This window comes from Oryctolagus cuniculus, chromosome 5 (genome assembly GCF_051225735.1).
Source record: "Oryctolagus cuniculus isolate XC-2025 breed Fujian yellow rabbit chromosome 5, ASM5122573v1, whole genome shotgun sequence".
In the NCBI taxonomy this organism is placed as follows: domain Eukaryota; kingdom Metazoa; phylum Chordata; class Mammalia; order Lagomorpha; family Leporidae; genus Oryctolagus; species Oryctolagus cuniculus.
The window spans coordinates 159812156-159830194 of NC_142871.1; the positions used below are offsets into that span (position 1 = coordinate 159812156).

The 18039-nt window shown below is 45.2% G+C and overlaps 1 protein-coding gene and 1 pseudogene across 6 annotated transcripts in view; one reads left to right on the plus strand and one right to left on the minus strand.

Moving 5' to 3' along the window:
- Positions 1-506: 506 nt before the first annotated feature.
- SYCP2L (synaptonemal complex protein 2 like) overlaps positions 507-18039 on the minus strand; it is a 131323-nt gene continuing 113790 nt past the window's right edge. For all 6 annotated transcript variants that reach the window (XM_089333402.1, XM_089333399.1, XM_051855852.3 and 3 more), the window contains 6 exons: positions 17758-17864; positions 15447-15538; positions 13635-13734; positions 13480-13538; positions 8398-8460; positions 507-957 (listed from right to left, as the gene is read on the minus strand). In XM_089333402.1, coding sequence (XP_089189528.1) covers positions 8436-8460; positions 13480-13538; positions 13635-13734; positions 15447-15538; positions 17758-17864 — 383 coding nt within the window. In that variant the 3' untranslated portion in view covers positions 507-957; positions 8398-8435. The remainder of the gene's footprint in view (positions 958-8397; positions 8461-13479; positions 13539-13634; positions 13735-15446; positions 15539-17757; positions 17865-18039) is intronic.
- LOC127493210 (small ribosomal subunit protein uS8 pseudogene) lies at positions 12870-13247 on the plus strand (annotated as a pseudogene).

Consider the following 18039-nt stretch of genomic DNA (forward strand, 5'->3'; position numbering starts at 1 on the left):
TAAAAGTTAAAAAAAAAAAAGACTTGGAACAGAAGAGAGAAGAGGAAGAGGAGTAGAGTGTGAGTGGCAGGACAGGCATGGTGGCAAGAATTACTATGTCCCTAAAGTTTTATTTATGAAATGCATGCAAATAAAAAAATAAGTGCTTAAACTCTATAAATCTTGTCAAATGTAATAAAACAGCTCATTTTAAAATAACAGTAAAATGAGGTTGTGAACATTGGTTTTAGGTAAGCTACAAATTAATAAACTAAATCATATTACCAGGTTATATAATGACTAGACTGTTCATCCTACAGTCTAACTCTGCTCATCCAATTAATAGTTACTCTGTAGATGGCCTTAACTTATGCAGTTTTCAGTTTTCTAAACATTCAAATGCTCAACTATATCTGCAAATTCATGCACTTAAACTTGGTGAGAGCATTTAGTAATTATCACACAAATACTTCTATTTCCTACAGATGGTCACTTTCTTAAAACACAGAAACTGAGATGTTTGCACATCATATCAACCTCCCTCATAACTTTATTTTCAAAACATACCACCATTGTCACCTGAACTATTTTCATAATTTTCACGTTTTCTCCTCCAAAAACATATACTAAAGCATATTGATACAGATGTTGAAGTTTCTACAAAATGTGAAGACATTTTTGAAATAAAAATCTTTTACTTTTAACATAATAAAAAAAAACTATCACTCCCAGTTGCTGGACATTCTGAACTTTCTAGTATCTGACCAAATTTTACTATAAAAAGTTAACTTTTTTGAACAAATTGATACTAAAACAACTGCGAACTATCAACACATTGTCTTCCAGTCCAACTTGGAAGTTCCCAGCGATCCTGTTGGGAGTAGAACAAAGTAAATGAATAGCATGCCCTAAAGAGTGGTTTATGCAGCTTGAGACAAAAGTGACTCCATCTTCCTCCTCTTCTTTCAGAGGTTCAGCCTGGTGGGAAAGGAAAGGGAAGGAACAGTAGTTAGTCAAGATGGAACTATTAGGGCCGGCGCTGTGGTGTAGCAGGTAAAAGCTGCTGCCTGCAGTGCTGGCATTTCATATGGGTACTGGTTTGAGTCCTAGCTGCTCCACTTCTGATCCAGATCTCCGCTATGGCCAAGGAAAGCAGTAGACAATGGTCCAAGTCCTTGGGCCCCTGCACCTGTGTGAGAGACCCAGAGGAAGCTCCTGGCTCCTCCCTTGGATCGGCACAGCTCTGGCCATTGTGACCAATAGGGGAGTGAACCAGCAGATGGAAGACCTCTCTCTGGCTCTACCTCTCTGTGTAACTGACTTTCAAATGAATAAATAAATCTTTAAAAAAAAAATTTTAAAGACTGAACTACCCACCCTTTGTTCCCTCGGGACTCGCTGAGCCCATACAAATAGCACCCCCTTTTGTCAGTTACGTCACTTATTCAGATACTCAGTGAAGTTGCACCTTGGATGGCTGCCAAGAGCCAAGGTCAGAGCCCTCAGTGAGACCTGCCTGACGTCAAAGGTATCCCCAAGTCTTGTCTTTTTTAAAGATTATTTGAGAGGCCGAGTTACAGACACAGAGAGGGAGAGCAGAAAGAAAGGTCTTTCATCAGCTGGTTCATTCCCCAAATGGCTGCAACAGCCAGAGCTGGCCCATCCACAGTCAGGAGCCAGAATCTTCTTCCAGGTCTCTCATGTGGGTGCAGTTGGGCCATACTCTTCTTCCATCCCAGGCCATGGCAGAGAGCTGGATCAGAAGAGGGGCAGCCTAGACACAAAGCAGTGCCCATATGGGATGCTCGCACCACAGGTGGAGGCTTAGCCTACTACACCACAGTGCCAGCCCCTCCCCAAGTCTATCCACCATGTGCTGCATTTCTCAATATGTGCACATATGTGTACACATCACCTCTCAACAGCCTAACGTGGCAGGTGGATTTTTCATCCAGTGTTACAAGAAAGGCAGCTCTTGGTTGGGCCTGGTTTAGGAGCCATGCTGTGAAAGAACTACATGCTATTAATACCCAAATCAGAGGTCAATTCCACTAGATGCTCATCAATAAGGACAGAGAAGCTGATCTCAATCAAGGGAACAAATTCCTACTCACCCCCACCCCCAAATCCCAGGCACACATCCACTGAGAAAAGATTGACCTTTGGAATTTGTGGAATTTAAGTCATTTCTCTATTTGTGAGCTGGCTCTGAAAAGGAGAAAGATCTTTTCCCAAATTATGTGAGGAAACTAACACTTTTTAAAAAATGAAGAGGCACCCTTTTGTTTGGCCAATGCCAAAGCCCAAGAACCTTGTCCTGGGCCATCTTGTCCCTAAACAGAGTCCCCAAGTCAGCACATCGGGTCCCCAGTCCCAGCACTCAGCCATGACACAGCCTCAGACATCCATCTACCCACTTGACAACTCAATTCAGAGCCGAAATCACACAAGGAACATACAAAAAGACTTAAAGTGCACATAAAATGGAATTAGAAGGCAAATTTGTTTTGGTGCAGAAAATTTCAGAAATGCAAGCCTAGGTTTTTCAAAACGTACATTTCCATGACATTTTTCAAGATCCATCATGTATTCCAAATACAACTTTTCATACCTAGTCTCATTCTTTCCTACCAATCAAACCAGACCTTTCCCAATTTCCCCACTTCCATACATGGCAGCAGTGCCCATGCAATTGTTTACATCCCAAGTCTAGATATCCTTGATCCTGCCTTCTTCCCACCAGTCAGGTCCAGTCTGTCAGCCATTCTTCCAGCTCCTTCTTAACCATCCATATCATCCCATCCACCCCCCAACACACACGACCTTGAAAATGTCTCCTTGACTATGACCCTTTGCACAGCAACTGCAATAAAATCCAAACTCTTTGCCATGACCTGTTAGCCCTGTGTCAGTTTCCCCACCACACAGACCCTCAACCTCATCTCGTGCTACTCTGCCCTCACTGAATTCCTAGAACATGTCAAGTGCTTATGGCCTCAGAACACCTGTCCTGGCCACTCCCTCTGAAATGCTCTTCCCCTGCTCTCCTCACCACAGGCTCCCTAGGACTTTTTGGGTTTTAACTCAAGTGTTAGGAATGAACTTAGATTTTATTTGGGGTGGCACTGTGGCTAAATAGGTAAAGCTGCCACCTGAAGTGCCGGCATCCTATACAGGCGCTGGTTCAAGTCCCAGTTGCTCCACTTCCAAACCAGCTCTCCACTATGACCTAGAAAAGCAGAAGATGGCCCAAGACCTTGATTCCCTGGCATCCATGTGGGATAACTGGAAGAAGCTCCTGGCCCCTGGCTTTGGATCAGCCCAGCTCTGGCTGTTGCAGCCATCTGGGGAGTGAACCAGCAGGTGGAAGACCTCTTTCTTTGTGTGCCTCTCCTCTCTGTAACTCTGCCTTTCAAATAAATAAAAAATATTTTATTTGACCTTTCCTCTTTCCACACTGTTTTTTTTTTTTTGACAGAGTTTATATATATATATATATATAGTTTTATATATATATATATATATATATAGAGAGAGAGAGAGAGAGAGAGAGAGAGAGTGTGTGTGTGTGTGTGTGTGAGAGTGTGAGTGTGTGTCTTCCTTCCGTTGGTTCACCCTCCAAATGGCCGCTACGGCCAGTGTGCTGCGCCAATCCGAAGCCAGGAGCTTCCTCCTGGTCTCCCATGCAGGTACAGGGCCCAAGGACTTGGGCCATCCTCCACTGCCTTCCCAGGCCACAGCAGAGAGCTGGACTGGAAAAGGAGCAACTGGGACAGAATCCGGCGCCCCAACTGGGACTAGAACCCTGGGGTGCCGGCACCGCAGGCAGAGGATTAGCCTAGTGAGCCGCAGCGTTGGCCAACACACTGAGTTTTTCTCTCCCCCCAGTTTATTCCTCCTTGGCACTTGCCACTGTTACATGTCTGCTTGTTTAGTCTCTGTCCCACTACAGTGCACACTCTGTGAGGTCAGGGACCTTGCATGAGTTAGTCTATCCCAGGATCTAACAGTACCGTCTACCTACTGTGTCCGCAGGTTCTACATCCTCAGGTTCAACCAACTGCAGATGCAAACAATTTGAAGCAAAACTGCATCTGTACTGAACATGCACAGACCTTTTTCCTTGTCGTTATTCCCTGAAGAATACAGAACTATTTACATAGCATTTACATTGTCTTAGGTACTATAAGTAACCTAGAGATGATTTACAGTAGATAGGGGGATGTCTAAGTTCTCTGAAACTATGCCATTTTACATAAGGGACTTGAGTATCCTTGGATTTTGGTATCCATGAAAGATCTGGAACCAATTCCCTTTGGATACCAAGAGATGAATGTAAAGGCTGGCACCGTGGTGCAGCAGGTTAAGATACCATTTGCAAAGCCAGCATCGCACATTGGAGCTCTGGTTCAAGTCTCAGCTGCTTCTCTTCTGATCCAGCTTCCAGCTAATGCACCTGGGAAGGCAGTGGATGATGGCCCACATACTTGGGAGTTCCTGACTCTTGGTTTCAACCTGTTCTAAACATGGCCAATGTGGCCATCTGGGGAGTGAACAAGCAGATTGATCTCCTCTGTGGCTGTCATTCTGCCTTTCAAATAAATCTTAAAATAAATCTTTTAGAGAAAGAGAGATTGGGAGGGAAGGAGGGAGGGAGCGACTGAATGAGCTGATACCTAACAGACTCTTACTGCTTATGGAGTGAATGAGCACACACATTCACACATTTCACACACATGGGACTGTGTCATACAGGGTGCTTTACAATAGGTTTCAGTTTTCACTGTTTATCCCTTCTAATGGGTACATGGCATGTCATATGGCTGTATCAATCTAATCCACCAAACACTAGCTGGACATGGACGTGCTTTCCCACATCATCCATCTCTCCCTCTTATTGTCAAGTGTGTAATAGATGCCATCATCTGCATCTCGGCACATGTTCAATCACATCTTTAAGATAATTTCCTAGTTATCACAGGGTCAAAATCATAAAGCACAACTTTGGACCCTGAAGCGATCTTTTAAAATTATCCACTACCTTTACTCCCAAATGAAACATTTTTTGAAAAAAACATTGAGGCACTCTTCAAGGTAAATGGAATTTCATTCACATAAAAATATATTTGGACATGGCCTACTTAGGAAATCTAGTTAAAAACTATGAGTTGAATTGAATTGGTATCTGTAAAAATTAATATAAACAATATTAAATGTCATGGGATCAAAGAAACTAACAGAATTCACTGGGGTAGAAGGACTGCATCCAAGAACAGACTAGCTTGTGGTTGTCCTACACAGTCCTCAGTTACTCTGATAGGCCCCAGTGGCCTCCTGTGACACAACTCACGGTGTGGGAGCCCCGTGAGCTGCTCTGTACCTCCCCTCTATCCCACTCCACAACCTCTGTCCACCCTCCCGAGGCCTCCACACCCTTACAGCACAATCCATCACCAGCAAAACAGTATCCTTAGCCTCTTCTACTAGGAAATATCTCCTTGCCTTCACCTTTTAACTAAAGCAGAGCTGACTTATGCAAGTACCAGCCCCTCTGGCATCTCAAAACCTTTGCCTCTGCTATCCCTTTTCTCCCTGGGCAGGAGGAGGAGCAGCATTCTCCTTGGTTGCCACTGCTGCAGACTGGTTCCTGCTCTCTCATAAACACCTCCCTAGTGGTGTTTATGCCACCCCTCTGCACTCTGCTGGCAACCCCAGGCCCCTTGGTTCCCTGAGCCCTAGTTCTTACTGGTCTACATACGTGACGACAGCCACACACGTATCCATCTCCATGCACGGACTTCTCAGTTCTCCAGCTCCTCATCTCCATGAGTATCTCCTCTAATCACATGACAGGTATGTGCTCCCAGACCTTCTAGCAAATCCTAGGCTAACAGCCTCAGCCCTTTGTGCCTATATTCCCTCAACAAAACTTCTCTGATAGATAAGGCCTACTCAGCACCTTTTTCTAAACATTTATCAACTGATTTGAAAGGCAAGCAACAGAGAGGGAAAAACCGAGACAGAGATCTTTCATCTACTGGTCCACTCCCCAAATGCCTAAAACAGCCAGGACTGGGCCAGGTTGAAGCCAGGAGCCTGGAACTCCAACCTGGTCCCCTAGGACTGGCAGGGGCCCAAGCACATGGCCCAGCCTCTGCTGATTTCCTAGGTGCATTAGCAGAAGCTGGATCAGAAGCAGAGTACCTGGGACTCTGATATGGGTTTCAGGCATTGCAAGTGGCAGCTTAACCCACCGCACCCCAACGCCAGCCCCTACTTGGTACCTTCTACATGCTTGCACTTGGGCAGAACTCTGTTGTAGAAAACTCATGCAGCAAAGCTGATCAAGTTCACTTAAATTTAACACTGCAAGCCTCAAAGAATCACTAAGAATGGTCAGCATGATGCTTAAATAGGAGGCAGAGAAATTCGTATTAACGATTTTAATTGTTCCCTCCACTAAGAGCAGTGATGCCAGCAGACATATTCAGATTCCCAATATCTTTTCCATCTCTAATTTTCCAAGTGTTTTTATTGTTAGTTTTCATCCAAATGAATGGATTTTTAGCAAAAGTATTATTTTCTGATTTTTACAGGAATATTTATGAGGGTACTTCAGAAAGTTCATGGAAAAATGGGACTCAAAGAGTTTATTTTTGTGCAAAATTGTTTGAAATCTGCACATGGGGTGGCTATTTGGCACCGTGGCTCAAATCACCACTTGGGATGCCAGCATCTCTTATCAGAGTGCCTGGTTCAAGTCTTGGCTACTTCACTTCCAATCCTAATTCAATTAGGATCCTACTTTGATTCTGATCCTACTCTAATACCAACGCTAATGTGCATCCTGCCACCCACACGGGAGAGCTGGGTGGAGTTCCAGGCTGCTGTCTTCAAGTCTGGCTGGATCCCCGCTGTTGAGGGCCTCTGGGACGTGAACCAGCACATCCAAGATCTCACTGTCTCTCTTTTCCCTCTTTCAAGTAAAATGAAACATTTTAAAACAGTAATCCATGCAGTTTTTCATAATATGCATTGGCCATCAACTTTTAACGCTCTTCACATGCATAGATTCCAAAATCTGTACCAAAATAAACTTATCTTTTAATCCCATTTGCCATGAAGCTATTTTAAGTCCTCCTATACCTGATTATTCCGTTGATGGATTAAAATTAATTTGTGAATCTGATCTATAATTTTTTCTCATGATTATCCTTGTCCCAGAAGAATTCTGTGAAGAAAAGTGGGCCATATATCATGTTCGTAGGTTGTTATTTAGTGACAACTTGCTTTATCTCCTCTAGAACATTTGTTTCTCAAGGTTTCTCCTCCATTGTTTATTTTGCTACATTATATTTTCCTGGAAAATTGTGCATTTATCCCAGGCTCTTATCAAAATTTGCATGCCCACAGACACCCAGAAGTTAAAATGTTCACAGGTTAACTCCAGTTCCCAGTAGTTCTACCCATTCCTCTCACCCTGAATCCTCATTATCTCTAATTGGCGACAGCAGCCAACTGCTGAAGAGAAACCTAGGAGACTTCCTCAACTCCCCCCTTTCTTTACCTATTGCATCCATCTATAGGCAATTTGTTAATTCCACCGTTAAGATAAGTCTGAAATCCTCCATTCGTCGTCATCTCCACTGCCACTCTCCTGCGAGGGCCACCAGTTTCGTCTCCAAAAGCCATCCAACTGGGCTCTCCTATTCCTAACTCCCCCAACTAATTCTCAACATAGCAGCTGGAAGGATTTCCTTAAGATACTAATCACATTTCTGTTTTGTGTATGTTACCCTCACCCCTGATGCCTTTGCTCAAAACCTATCTGTATTTTCCCTTATTGTAAAAAACCAAAGTCTTCAACAGAGAATTAAGAATTCACAAGGACTCTACAATGCTCCCAACTTCGTTTCGAATAACTGTCCCCCGACATTCACTGTGATTGAAGAGCTCTGTTCCTCAAGGACACCAAGTTCTCCCCTTCCCAACCCTATTGCTGTAAGCTGTTCACAAGCCTGGTTGCTTCCTCTCCTTGAGATGTCACTTCCTCAGAGCGCCCTCTGAGGATCACCTGCTCTCTGCCAAAGCATCGTGTTAAGACCCCTCGAAGCACCTAGGAAACCCGCAGTTATTCTGTTTACTTATAATTTATTTTTAATGGGGACAGGTTACATAGGGGTGTTATTCACTGTCTTTCCAGGTTTTGCGTGGTGCTTGATGCAAAGCAAGCACTCAACTGTCAATATTTACTGAATGAATAATCCAGATTCCAAAAGACAATTCCTAGGATGGAGGAGAGTGTAAGGGGAGGGAGCTCAACAATACAGGACACCAGAGTAGCTTTTAAAAAGTGCACACTCCTTCCCACCCCCAATTCACATGGACTGCACAACGCAAGCAAAGCTTTGTGCCTACCTGAGGGATGCAGTAATCCCACTGGGCTTCAGTTTTTCTTATAAAGGCTGCATGGGGTTAAGCCTGGAAAAAATGAGGCCATTTCTTATTACTGCATTCACATCAGACAATTTGAACAAGGACATACATCCGTGTGTGTGTGTGTGTGTGTGTGTTACGCTGTAACAGTGATCCTACACATCATTACATGACTTGATAATAGACAAGGAGGGTCAGTAGCATCTCAGGACACCACCTAAGAGACTGGTGTTTTCACTTCATTCTACTTTGTGCATTGCCTCTGTCACAACATAGTAGGGGCATTTCAGCACCATCCCTCTGTGCAAATCCTTAACTTCTGGGTTGAAATGATCTGGTCTAAGAGACAGTCTTCTCATTTCCCTAGCAAAATACCCAAAGTCATCAGTGACATAAAAAATGACAAAAAGGCACACACTGGATACCTGCATGATCTGAACCAGCTAATTAACCTTTCCTAGGGCCAGCAAGCCTTCAGAGAGCTAAGATCACCACCAGGTCTCATACTCAAGCCAAGGCCAGTTTTCTCAAGTGTTTGGAACAGAGGAGAGCAGCACAAAGCCCTGAAGGATGTTTATTTAGAAAAGATGGTTATGGAACCTGTGCTGTGGCTCAGCAGATTAAGCCACTGCGTGCAAAGCTGACATCCCATATGAGCCCTTAGGAGCGCTGGTTCGTGTCCCACCTGTTTTACTTCAGATCGATCTTCCTACTGATGTGCTTGGGAAAGCTAGGAAAGATGGCTTGGGCTCCTACCACCCATATGGGAGACCCAGATGGAGCTTCTGGCTCCTGGCTTCAGCCTGGCTCAGCCCTGACCATTTGTAGCCATTTGGGGAGTGAATTAGCAAGTGGCAGATAGGTTATCTCTTTCTCTCTGCATATAAAGTAAAACAAATTTTTAACAGAGAGAGAGAGAGGTTCTCTGAGAAATTCTAAATCCCCACAGGGGCCTGTTACCAAAGGGAGATGACTGCAAATAGTAAAGCATACTGTACAGTGCTAGTGGAAGAGACAGTTGCCTTAAATTTGGACTTAAGTGTAAAAAAAATAAATTCTCCAGGTTTCCCAGACTAGGAGCAATACTCATCTTTAATGTTTAACACAGGATTGCCTTATACCAGCATTTCTCAAAGATCCTTAGTGCAGACCTCCTAAGGAACTAGGGGTCTGGCGAGGTCAACCTTGGTAACGGCAGTAACAACACCAAGATTTACTTGAACTCACCAATGTACAGTGGCATTCCCTAGAATTCTGCATGACCCACAACAGATTAAAATCAGAAGCAGATAGGAGAATCCAGATGGGAGAATCCAGCTGCCTCACAGTCAGCCAGACCTTGAAGAGATTTGCAGGAATGGACATTTGGCCTAGTGATTAAAATGCCTAAGTCCTACATCAGAGTGCTCGAGTCTGGCTCCCAGTTCCAGATTCCTGCTTGCCAACGTGCACCCCAGGAGGCAGTGGTGACAGCCAAACTGGTCAGGCTCCAGCCTCGCCTCAAGGAGGACTGCATTTAGTTCCCATTACCTTTCCCCCTGGCCATTCGGGGCATTTGGGGAAAGAACCTGTAAGATAGGAACTCTTCCTCTCTGCCGCTTAATTTTTTACAAAAGATTTGCAGGGCTGGGATTGTGGCACAGCTGGCGAAGCTGCTGCCTGTAACACTGGCATCCCAGATGAACATCAGTTCAAGTCCTGGCAGCTCCACTTCTGATCCAGCTCCCTGCTAATGCTCCTGGGAAAGCAGTGGAAGATGGCCCAAGTGCTTGGGAGCTCCTGGCATCACTCTGGCCCCACCCCAGTTGTTGTGGTCATTTGGGGACAAATAGAAGATCTGTTTCTCTGACTCTCCCATTCTCTGTGTAACTCTACCTTTAAAATAAGTCAAGCTGAAAAAAAATATTTCTAGGGGCTAGTGCTGCAACACAGTGGGTTAGAACCCTGGCTCGTAGCACCAGGATCCCATATGGGCACTGGTTAGAGTCCCAGCTGCTCTACTTCTGATCCAACTCCCTGCTAATGTGCCTGGGAAGGCAGTGTAGGATGGCCCAAGTCCTTGGGCCCCCACACCCAGAAGAGGCTCCTGGCTCCTGATCAGCTCAGCCCCAGCTGTGTAGCCATCTGGGGAATGGATCAATGGATGGAAGACATCTCTATCTCTCCCTCTCTATAACTCTCTCAAATAAATCTTAAAATTTGGGGGTCAGTGCTGTAGCATAGCAGGTAAAGCCGCTGCCTGCAGTGCCGGCATCCCATATGGGTGCTCGTTCGAGTCCCGGCTGCTCCACTTCCAATCCAGCTCTCTGCTATGGCCTGGGAAAGCAGTGGAAGATGTTCCAAGTCCTTGGGCTCTTGCACCATTTGGGAGACCTGGAAGAAGCTCCTGGCTTTGGATTGGCGCAGCTACAGACATTTTGGCCATCTGGGGAGTGAACCAACGGGTGGAAGACCTCTCTCTCTGCCTCTGCCTCTCTGTAACTCTTTCAAATAGATAAATCATTTTTAAAAATTTGAAAAAAAACATAGCAATACTACCTTTTTAAAATATTTTATTTATTTGAGAGGTAGTCATGGACAGTGAGAGGGAGAAACTGACAGCAAAGTCTTCCATCCACTGGTTCACTCCCCTAATGGCTGCAATGGCCAGAGATGAGCTAATCCGAAGCCAGGAGCTTCTTCCAGGTCTCCCACTCAGGTGCAGGGGCCCAAGCACTTGGGTCATCTTCCACTGTTTTCCCAGGCCATAACAGAGAGCTGTATCAGAAGAGCAGCTGCTGGAACTAGAACCAGCGCCCATATGGGATGCCGGTGCCACAGGCAGAGGATTAACCTACTGCGGCATAGCACCGGCCCTGCAATACTACTCTTATCATATTATTTTGAAAATTCTACTTAATTTTCACAAAAATTCATTATCTGTTATATTTTACTGTTATTTTAAAATAAATTTATCATTAAAATAATCTCCACATTTAATATGGAAGATAGTCATGCAAGCAAAAAAGCTCTTTGGGAATCCTCAATGAATGTCCAGTGTGTGATGAAGCTTGAAGTCCAAGAAATTTGAGAACAACCAACCACAGGCATCCAGGGGAGATAAAAAGGGTATCACCCAGCCGGTGCTGCAGCTCACTAGGCTAATCCTCCGCCTTGTGGCGCCAGCACACCGGGTTCTAGTCCCGGTTGGGGCGCCGGATTCTGTCCCAGTTGCCCCTCTTCCAGGCCAGCTCTCTGCTGTGGCCAGGGAGTGCAGTGGAGGATGGCCCAGGTGCTTGGGCCCTGCACCCCATGGGAGACCAGGATAAGTACCTGGCTCCTGCCATCGGATCAGCGCGGTGAGCCGGCCACAGCGCGCTAGCCACGGCGGCCATTGGAGGGTGAACCAACAGCAAAAGGAAGACCTTTCTCTCTGTCTCTCTCTCTCACTGTCCACTCTGCCTGTCAAAAAAAAAAAAGGGGGGGGGGTATCACCTATTATGGTGCATGAAGTTGCATGGAAGGAGGTGAGTATGTGAAAGGATGCTGGAAACTGGCCTTGCTGCCGTCATTGCTAATCACGTGAATGTCAGTAAGTAGAAGGATGGGTAACTCGAGTCTTCACGTTTGTTTTCTGCTTGCAGACAATCAGAAATGCCATCCCTCAAACCATTTGTTGTGGATTCCTGTGCTAGCAGCTGATTCTCCACTGGTAAAACTTTAGCCGTGTGACTGGCATCATGGAGCAATGGGTAAACCGCTGCCTGTGAAGCTGGCATCCCAAATCACAGGGCCAGTCTGGGTCCTGGCTCCTCTGCTTCTGATCCGGCTCCCCACTGATGCACCTGGGAAAGTGGTGGAGGATTGCCCAAGTCCTTGGTTCCCTACCATGCATGAGACCCCTGGATGGAGTTTAGTGGCTTCAGCCCAACACTGCCCATTACAGAAAGATTTTTCACTCTCTCTCCCTCTGTCACTTTGATTTTCAAATAAATAGATTTAAAAAAAAAATGTTTCAGCCATTACGAATTTACTATAGACATTTCTTTTGATTACTCAAGTGGGAAGAGAACCTGAGGAGTCTGCCCAGGGCACGGGTAGAGGAATTCAAGCCCCACTCTCCACTCCCACAGTCCAAGGCTCCAGAACAGGGGCAACATTCCAGCTGGACAGGATCAGCTGTTTCCAAATGTGCACCAGTTACCGTGAGAGTAACGTGTGGCAAGAGAAGCCCTTGTTTAAAGAAAAACGTGCATGTGTGCACCTGCTATGCATACAAACAGACGTCATACGTATATACAGAGCCTGTCAAGAACAGAATTCCGTCTAACTGAACATCAACTATTTTCTCAGAAACCTAAATGCTTTTCTGAAAACTTAATCATTAAAAAACATAGCTTTAACAGAGGACAGTCTGGCTCGCGCACACAGAAACTCGCATGGCCCCGTTTCCTCCACCTTCCGGTGCCACCATGATGGTGCCCATGAATGCCCTGGCTGACATTCTCAACAGCAGCAACTGCTGGAAAGAGAGGCAAACGCCAGGTCCTTATTAGGCCATGCTCCACAGTCGTCATCAGGTTTCCAACTGTACCCATGAAGCATGGTCACACTAGTGACACTGAAAGCATGGATGATCACAGAGCCAGGAGCTGTGAACCTCACCGGCAGGTTAAACACGTGTGGAGTGATCGGGCCCAGATGTGACGTGCAGCTGAAAGATCTAGAAAAATAATCTGCTCCCATCCCACCGGTTTGGTTTCATTGTACTGACACCCTCAGCTGGCATCACAGACCATGAAGAAGCAAAACAAAACCACATGAGAGGGAAAATCCTGGGATTCTCTTTATAGGGATGTTATATGTGCATACAAATAAATCTCGACGGACCGAAAAAGAAACGTGTGCGATCCTGTGATGCTTTTCAAAATGTTTGTTTCTCAGCCACTATCATTAGCCCCACTCTACCGCCTTGGAAGCAGCTGGCTGTGTGAGTGTTAGCAACACCAACCACCCAGACTCAAGCTAAAGCATCCCCTCACGCGTCAATTAAGAATCTTCCACAAACAATGCTGTTCAACGCACCTCAGCACTTGAAGGTCACAGAATGATTTCAGATCAGCAGACTGCTTCCCCCAAAACTCCTAAAATTCAACAAAAGGGGTAAGAAGTGAGCAGTTGTCTTGCCCTGGGAAACTTCTCTTCAATCCCAGAGAGCTTTCCAAACGCTAAGAACATACCAGCACATTCTTCTCGAGCTCACTCAGAGCCTGCATGTCCTTCTCCAGATTGCTCAGCTCTCGGAGAACAACATTGTGAAACTGGTCTAGTTTGTTGAGTCTGAAAACGTAAACAACAACAAATTTCACTGGGACATCTTATATGTAACCAAAAATACTCAATCTTATTGGAAGAGATTTTAGGGGCCAGAGGTTTAAGCCACCACCTGAGATACCAGCATCTTATGTGAGCACTAGTTCAAGCCCCAGGGACTCCACTTCTGATCCAGCTCCCTGCTAATGTAGCCGGTAAAGCAGCACAAGATGGCCCAGGTACTTGGACCCCTGTCACCCACGTGAGAGATCTGGATGGAGTTCCTGGCTGTTGTTGTCAGTCTGGCTCAGCCCTGGCTTGTGTGGCCATTCAGGGAGTGAACCAGCAGATGGAGGATTTCTCCCTCCCTCCCTTTTCCCAAAATTATGCCCTTCAAATAAATAAATAAATAAGAATACTGCATATTCTTTACTGGACAGTTCTTAGGAATGTGTGGTCCTCTCCCTTCTCTTCCACCCCCTGTCTACCTACTCATCCCCAGCTCCAGCAACCTACTGGGGCCAATCTTCCTTCAGCAGCTCAGAGGAAGCTGCTACTGCAGTACTATTCTTCTCCATGAGACTCGATGTTCCATGAAGGTAAGAGTCCCCAGGGCTTGCTCTCACTGCACCCCTGCATGGAGCAGGCATGCACCAGCATAAACCCCCGAAACATAACAGGAACTACATAGATCCAATCCTCCCTGGGCTTGTTTCTACAATCAAATGACACAGCATGTTTTCAAACAGGAATCTGAAAAATATATTTCTAATAAAATAATAACATTCACCTCTAGCAAAGTGTCTTCATTAATAAAGCAAACGCTTTGCCCTCTCTTTCTTCCCCTCCTTCATTTATGGGCCGTGGTCTCTAGGTGGGAACAGTACCCACACTCACCTTCCTGTGCCATTCAAATCTTTGTTTCCAAAATCTCACTCAAGAAGCTCCTCCTTTAAAAGTGCTCTGTGTGAACTCTGATCACTAGAAACTATCACCCATCTTTCCCATCTCTGAAACCTTGACACATTTGTACTTCTTGCTACATGGTCATAAGAGCATGTATGTGTTTGTATGGGTAGATGCATATGTGTGTAGCATTTTCCCATTATGGTAAAAATATGCGTAAATGTATCCTTATAACTATTTCCAGTGTATAGTTCAAAGCACACTCACAATGCTTTGTAACCATTATCACGGTCCACTACCAAACCTGTTCCATCATTCCAAAGAGAAACTCTGTGCCCATTAAATAATAAGTCCTCTTTCTCCCAGTCTCTGGTCACCTGGAATGTGCTCTCTGACTTGGACTATTCTAAGTTCCTCATGTGAGTGGCATCAGACAGGATTTGCTCCTTTCTAACTCCTTTCCATTAGTGCAATGCTTGCAACATTTACCCATGTCTTGGCATGTCTCAGAAGCTATTCCTTTGGAAGGCTGAATGATATCCCACTGTACGGATACACCACATCTCATGCATCTATTATTTTTACATCTATCTCCATGACAGCTCCTCTTCATGACTGGATTCTAAGTTTTTCAGAATGCTAGTTGCTTAAGGAGGGCATTTATTTCAACCCCTTTTGTAAGTGAAGAACCAGAAATCCAGGGGCTTAAGTGATGCATTAAACCTCGCAAGTGCCCAGGCTTCAGTTCCTCGGGGCCTCTCAGTGGTCACGAGATAAACATTGTGTGTGAGTGACCGCACTTCTGCGAATTCAGTTTGAAATCCTACCCTTACCTGTGCAGGTGTATCTGGTCTAACAGCTGCGTCAGGCAATCCGGTGCTTTCTTTGCCTTTTCTGAATGGAGCGGACTCTTTCTGTACTGAAGCTAAACCACAACAGAATGATCACATTGGCTTAAACACGACTACGGAAGTTCAGTTCACATTCTATATTTAAGAGAGACTGCAAGCAGACCAGGGGTCTTCGAAAAGTTCCTGAAACATTCATAGCTTATGTACAACTGGGTATTGATTTCAAAAAAAGGTTTTGCACCAAAATAAACTTATTTTTAACCCCATTTCCATGAGCTTTTTGAAGTACTCTCATATAATAATATTTATAACTTTACTGCTAAAGTAGTAAAGGACCATATTATACACTTTTCAGGAATTATCTTAGGTGCAGAATAAACAACATGCTACAACAGGAAAATGTATATTCATGTTATCAACATGCATATTAATGAATGCTATGAATACATTTCTGTTATAAATGACTTGCATTAGTATTGCAGAAATAAGACTAAGAATTTCCAAGTTAGTTGAATGAATGTTAGGGTAAGACACTTTCCTTATATGTGCTAATAACCAAGTCGTTAGGGATTTGTAAAAAACAGGATGAAAATGTGAGGATGCAGTGGCTCCATTGTTCATTTTGCAGACAAGATTTCAGGACAACTGTATACGCAGTGTCTCAGAGTTCCAGCCAGACCACTGGCCATTCCCCCTCTCTCCTCCTTGTCCATCTCTGGTACCAAGTCATTGCTTTCTAGTGGCTCAGTTGTCTGAGAATGCCACCAATAAAACCCAACCGTGAATCTGATTTACAAATAGGTTCATGCAGTCCCATGAGCAAATGCACATAGAAGAGCTGTCTTGTAAGTGCAAGCCACAAGTCACAAAGGGACTAAAATCAATGTCCACAGCTTAGACAATGCTCCTTACAGACTCAGGGATGGCCACCTTCCCCAAGGAGAAGCAGAGGGCACTCATGAATACTCTGACCCACTACTTATAACTCACAATGAGAAATGCTTGGATTTTTTTTCAGATTTGTTGAGGCATCGTGTATATATAAAGTGCATGCGTGATTCTTTGATATACATACAAGAGGGCTTCAAAAAGTTCATGCAAAATGGAACTAAAAGTTAACTTTATTCTGGGGCCAGCACTGTGGCACAGCAGGTTAAAGCCCTAGCCTGAGGCACTGGCATCCCATATGGGTGCTGGTTCTAGTCCTGGCTGCTCCTCTTCTGATCCAGCTCTCTGCTATGGCCTGGGAAAGCAGAAGATCCCTGCAGCACCCATGTGGGAGACCTGGAAGATGCTCCTGTCTCCTGGCTTCAGATCGGCGCAGCTCCAGTCATTGTGGCCATCTGGAGAGTGAACCAGCGGATGGAAGACCTCACTCTGTCTCTACCTCTCTTTGTAACTCTTTCAAATAAATAAAATCTTTTAAAAAAAAAGTTAACTTTGCCTGCGCCGTGGCTCACTAGGCTAATCCTCCACCTGCAGTGCCAGCACCCGGGGTTCTAGTCCTGGTTGGGGTGCTGGATTTTGTCCCGGTTGCTCCTCTTCCAGTCCAGCTCTCTGCTGTGGCCTGGGAGTGCAGTGGAGGATGGCCCAAGTGATTGGGCCCTGCACCTGCATGGGAGACCAGGAGGAAGCACCTGGCTCCTGGTAGCACGCCAGCCATAGTGGCCATTTGGGGGGTGAACCAACAGAAGGAAGAACCTTTGTCTCTCTCACTGTCTAACTCTGCCTGTCAAAGAAAAAAAAAAGTTAACTTCATTCAGTTGCAAAAAGTTACAAAATGCTATACTTCAAAGAGTTCAGGGAAGATTATGAAAAACTATGGATTTCGAACAATGCATAAAAATAAGCTTATATTTTAATTTCATTTTCCTCCACCTTTTTGAAGTACCCTGGAATAGTATATGTTGTAAAATGCCACCACAACAGAGCTTAGACACACACACACACACACACACACACACACACACACACACCACTTCCCAATTACCTTTTCTGTATGTGTGGAAAGAATTAGAATCTATTTCAAGTACACATTGTCAGTAACAAAGTCACAACACTGCTGGGTAGATTCCCAGAACTTCTTCCTCTTACAACCGAAGTTCAAGTTCGTACACGATGACCAGCATCCCCCCATTTCCTCCACGCCTTCTCCTTTTTCTGAGCTCGAGGCTCTTAGACTCCACGTGGAAGTGAGCTAGACCGCGCAGGACTTGTGTCTGGCCTGTGTCACTTCCCGTAAGGTGCTCCGGGCTTACAGTGAGGCAGCTGTTCACTGCTAGCACGGTATTACCTCGTATTTTCTCTTCAGTCGCCTAGAGAAGTTCTCAAAGGTTGTGATAATGGCAGAACCACTTGAGTTCTCCGGCACAGCCTCCAGAGCTGGGGTAGAAATGCCTTCTGAACAACAAAAAGAAAACATTAAACCAAACTAACAAATTGCTCCAAGTAGCTGTGCTCATTCCCTCCGCTGCCCAGAGGCTGCAGCTGGACGCTCCAGTGCTGCCCCCTGGCCGCCCGGCTGTGACCCTGCAGCGTGGAGGACTCTGGCGGGGACTGCACAAATTGACCTGTG